Genomic DNA, 5,051 nt, shown 5'->3' with positions numbered 1-5,051 from the left:
TAAGTGTATATATATATATATATATATATATATATATGCGTACACACACATGCTCAAACATGCACACACACACACACATATATGCATATATCTACACACAAACATACCTATATGTATACATATATTTGCGCATATACATACACATATATTTGTATGTTTGTGTATGTATATATGATTATGTGTGTGCAAATATATATGCATGTGTATATATATATTTATATATATATATATATATATACATGACATTTATGCATGTATAAACGTGTGTGTGTGTGTGTATATATATATATATATATATATATATATATACATACATACTCAGACCTACTTAAAAACATGCATACATATACATGTTCAGGGCTTCATATATGGATATATAAAAATGTATCTGATGAAATTTTATTTTTAATGTTTTGTATGTTACCTAAATTTTGTATATATTACCTTCAGTTAATGCATGCACGGTGTCTGTCTGTGTACATACACGCATAAAGTTGGCATGTATGCTCTTTTTTGTTAAGGTGTTCTTTCATTCTGAAATGAATTCAAGATAAATTTACTTCTTCTTCTTCTTCGTCTTTCTTTTTTTCACTCTTGCCCCCACCACCATAAAAAAATACAACAAAAAAATCTATAACAGTAACAGTACAGTCAACTAAAATAATAACCAGTTGCAATGAGAGATATCACATGTGTGCATGAGTGCGAATGTGTGTGTGTGTGTGTAAGTGCATGAGTGTAAGCCAGTGTATGTATCTGTTTGCATGTGTAGAAATAAATATTGAGAATTGTTAGGTAGATAGAGAGCTATTATGGATAGATAGATGGATAGATAGACAGTCAGACAGACATATAGACGTACATTGATATTTATGTGTTGGTGGTCAGTCGTTTTGCATTTAACCAAATGTTAAGAAAAACTATAAACAGGAAGGAGTAGGAGTAGGAGTACAAGGAGGAGGAGGAGGAGAAGGAGAAACCCACTGGTCATATGCTATCATCTGAATAAATTTCACATATGTACAAACACCTGTATGTGCACACACACTCATGCATACCACTCATACACACACTCACACATATGTACACACATGCACTTGCAGATTTAGCTAACTATAACCATACATACAGATATAAACACACATAATCAGACACCAACAGACCCTGTTGGTTCTCGTGAGTTGGATTTTTTTTTACCTTTTTTTTTGGTAAATTTTTTTTGTTAATTTTTTTTTCTCCAAATAAGTTGTTTTCAAAAAATTCTTTTTTTTTAAATTTTTTTTTCTTTTGAAAATAGTCCTGCTGAATAACAAGAAGAAAAAAGATATTGGCCACCATTATGGGGAAATATGTAGCAGAGTTATCTAAAAAAAATTTCATATTTCTGAATTCTGCTACTGTATCTCAATCTGTGATTCCATCGGTCATGAAAACAGATGAAGTAATATTTCTAGGATGTTACTGGTTTCTCTCATTTGATCAATTCTTCATTTTCCATATTTCAAACAAATCTTTTGTCTCTCTCGCCAGTTGTTTCCTTTTATTTATTTTTTTTTTTTTTTACAAAACATTCTCATTCATTTTATTATTTTTTTTCATTGGGGTTTCAATTCCTTCTTTATCTTCAGTTCAACTAAACTCCTGCCCAAAAGAATCTGTTGTTTCTTATTCCATTGACTACAGTCTTTCTCTCAAGTGCTGGTCATTTCAGTATCTGAAGACCATTTATTTCTCATCACTGATGTTCAATGATGCTTTATTCTCTGCTTTATAATCATTGTGAAGAATCCATGATGCATTGGTTTGTTAGTTATTAACCTTTTTTCCCAAGAATGTTAATAAATAGTTAATTTCTAGTATTTATAATTAGAATTTAATTCTTTTTATATTTAGTAACAAAAAAAAAAAACAAAAAAAAAAAATGAGGAAATGAAATTTGCTGTATCCCTTTCATCATTTCAGTTCTTATTCTTCCTGATATTCATATTTGCAGATAGCCTGATATGTCAGTCTGATTCTGTCTTCAATTCTTCTAGTCTGAAAGTTAAATATTTTCAAAAACTAGTCAATGTACTTAGTTATGGTTCTAAAAATGTGACACCGTTTTGATATAATAATGACATAAATCCAAATACTATCCACCATTTCCTGGAGATGGTCGTAGATCTTTCTGAACTTGAAGTTTTCTGATGGTTTTTTTCATTTCGTGGTCCTGAAAAAATATTAAAAAAAAAAAATTATTATAATATCTCCAATTATTACACCCCATGTTCAGAGATGAAACATTTTAAAAAACATATCTATCTACATTACATTTCAATCAGTTTGATCTCTAATCATTATCAGGTGCCATATTCGTGGATATGTACAGTTTTTACCAAACAACTTTCAAATTAGAAACCTTTATTTCTAAACTAAGTGTAGTAGTAGTAATAGTAGTAGTAGTCATCTATACTCAACCATTTACACATGATGATGCTTGTTAATCTAGTTTGGCTCTCGTCTGGTGCTATGGACATATCTAGTAATGAGACAACTGATGACAATTGGGATTCAAACCTATAAAAATGTAATTTAGATTTAAGTATTTGACTTGTGACTGGGCACTCTGTTGGTTATGAAGACAAACATTCCAGTTGATTCGATCAGGGGAAAATGACTGAGTGCTCCACAGACATGTTTAACCTAAATGTAGATTCAGGGAGATTCAGCATGACCTGCTGAATGTAACAACACACACAGGGAATCGAGTTCATAACCTTAAGATTGTGAACCAAAAACACTAACCATTAAACCTTGCACCTTCCCATTTGATTTCTATCCATGGCACAAAGTGTCAGATTTTGGTGTGGAGCACAATTGATAACACTGATACTAGTTTGTGACTGGTATTTTATTTTATTGATCTTGATAGTGTTTAAACTCATAATATAAAGAACTGTAAATAAATAATGCAAGGTATTTTGTCCAACACTCTAACATCACAAGATAGAAGTTAATGTAGAATGTAAATATTGAAAAAAAATTCATCTCCAAAGATGAAGTTAATAATCTGAAAAATTATAATCTTATTAACAGTTACAACAACTCATTTAAAGATTTAAGTCAAAAATATGCTCAGTATTTATAATATAAACACACAAAGACAATATTAACATGTTCATAAGATTAACAACAATGTAATTTTCCAGACAGAATCTTTTGAAGATTAATTGAATTTAATTTTATTTATTTTTGTAGATTCAAAGATTGCAAAATATAAAGTGATGGTTTTTTTTTTATAATGATGCATTAAATGAAACTTTGATGAATTTATATTTAAACAAAGTTTGATATCTAAATGTTCCAAGAGCTGTAATGAAAAAATGCTTTCCAAAGACAATATTAGCTCTTGTGCCTTTTTGATTAAAATTTGAAAACAAAAATGAACTTGAAAGTGAAGAGCTGAAGAAAATGTTGAGAGAGAGAGAAGCGCACAAAATATAAATATATTTATAATGCAATTTAGTGATGTATAAGTGGAACACATTAAAAAATGTTGATAAACTTTGTAATTATATTTTCTTTTCAATGAACCAACTAGAATAAACAAAAAGGCCTCTATGCAGTCAATCAATCTGTTAGAAATAGCAGCCAAATCTTTCTCAAAGCACATAGTAACATCTTAAATAAAATAGGATAAACTGGACAATGTACATCAATGTAGATGTACAAAGGACCAATCCATTCAGATGGCATTTGGTGTCACTGTTAGAAACAAAAATACTGTAAAAACAACAAATGAGTTAAATGAATTATCATGTGTGCATGGTGAACAGCAAGAACCAGATCAGTTGAATATATATTCATTCTTAATATTCTCTGGCAGATTCAAACACAGATATGCTAATAACCTATTCTGATTCTCACTGTTCACCATGAACAAGATAATTTATTGTTGATATCAGCAAGCATCAGCAAATAATTGTTTTGCTGAATTTATAAACAAAAGCCAAAGATCCTTGTTAGATTCGTTAGCGTGGGGTAGTTTGAGATGATGAGACACAACAAGGCCAAGACACTAATTGTCTCAAAGTCTTCTCATCCTAATGAATTGAGAATATTACAAACACATTCATCTGAAGGAGAAGGTGTTCTCCAATGAAGTGCAACAATGATTAGCTTAGTCATGTTTAAATCTGCCAGAGTATATTATGAATGAATGAGTTGTTGGTTTGCAATACAGAGTTTAATTCTGTCTATGAGAAAAAAATAATTGTTGATTTGTGCCCTAACTAGGAAATTTTTATGCCATCCACTTAATACCACCTTAACACATAAGTAATGTCTTGTATTAATCAAAAGCTTTATCAAATTCAAATGGCATGAAAATTGTGTGAATGTTTCTGTTAAAATAAATAAGAGTATCTCTTATGCTATTTTTATAAGTAATAATAATGATAATGAAATTATTCTGTATAGTGCTTAGGTGCACTACAACTCATCAAAGTACAGTACATGGAATTATGTATAAAAGTGAACAGTGTATGAGTCATGAGAAACGTGTGCGCATGCATATGGAGGTGGGGATATCAGGTGTAGTGTTGGTGAATTTCAGGAAGCATGGAGGTTTTAAAGGATGCAATGTCTCGATGAAACGAATTTAGATCACAAAAGTATTTTGTAAGAACTATTTTAGTTAGAATCGTTAATAGTTTAAAGATTTATTTACCGACTGAATGCATCAAGTAACAAAATTACAGCAAATATTTTAAAACAGATGCAGCTTAAGTCTTTATAGCAATCGTAGTGAAAATGGTTGCTCAGTTGTTAAGTTATTTCTATTGATTATATTCTGGATTTGTCTGGTAATTTTAAATATTAAAATTTGCTATTTTGAAGTGTGTTACTAAACCAATTGATAATATAATAATTAATGTAATATCTCCTAATATAATGAGCGTAGTGTTTTTATATATTTGTGTGTGTGTGTGTATGTATATATATATATATATATATATATTTGTCCAAATTCACGCAGTAGGAGTGAAGGAGAGGAGAGAAAATAGTAA

General features: G+C 29.9%; 1 protein-coding gene across 1 annotated transcript in view; it reads right to left on the bottom strand.

Annotated features, from left to right (window-relative positions):
- Positions 1–1,538: 1,538 nt before the first annotated feature.
- The window catches only part of LOC106868246 (uncharacterized), a 351,265-nt gene continuing 347,752 nt past the window's right edge, over positions 1,539–5,051 (bottom strand). The window contains exon 8 of the mRNA XM_052972069.1: positions 1,539–2,212. Coding sequence (XP_052828029.1) covers positions 2,079–2,212 — 134 coding nt within the window. The 3' untranslated portion in view covers positions 1,539–2,078. The remainder of the gene's footprint in view (positions 2,213–5,051) is intronic.

Source organism: Octopus bimaculoides, chromosome 12 (genome assembly GCF_001194135.2).
Source record: "Octopus bimaculoides isolate UCB-OBI-ISO-001 chromosome 12, ASM119413v2, whole genome shotgun sequence".
NCBI lineage: Eukaryota > Metazoa > Mollusca > Cephalopoda > Octopoda > Octopodidae > Octopus > Octopus bimaculoides.
This window is presented reverse-complemented; position numbering and strand designations above follow the sequence as displayed.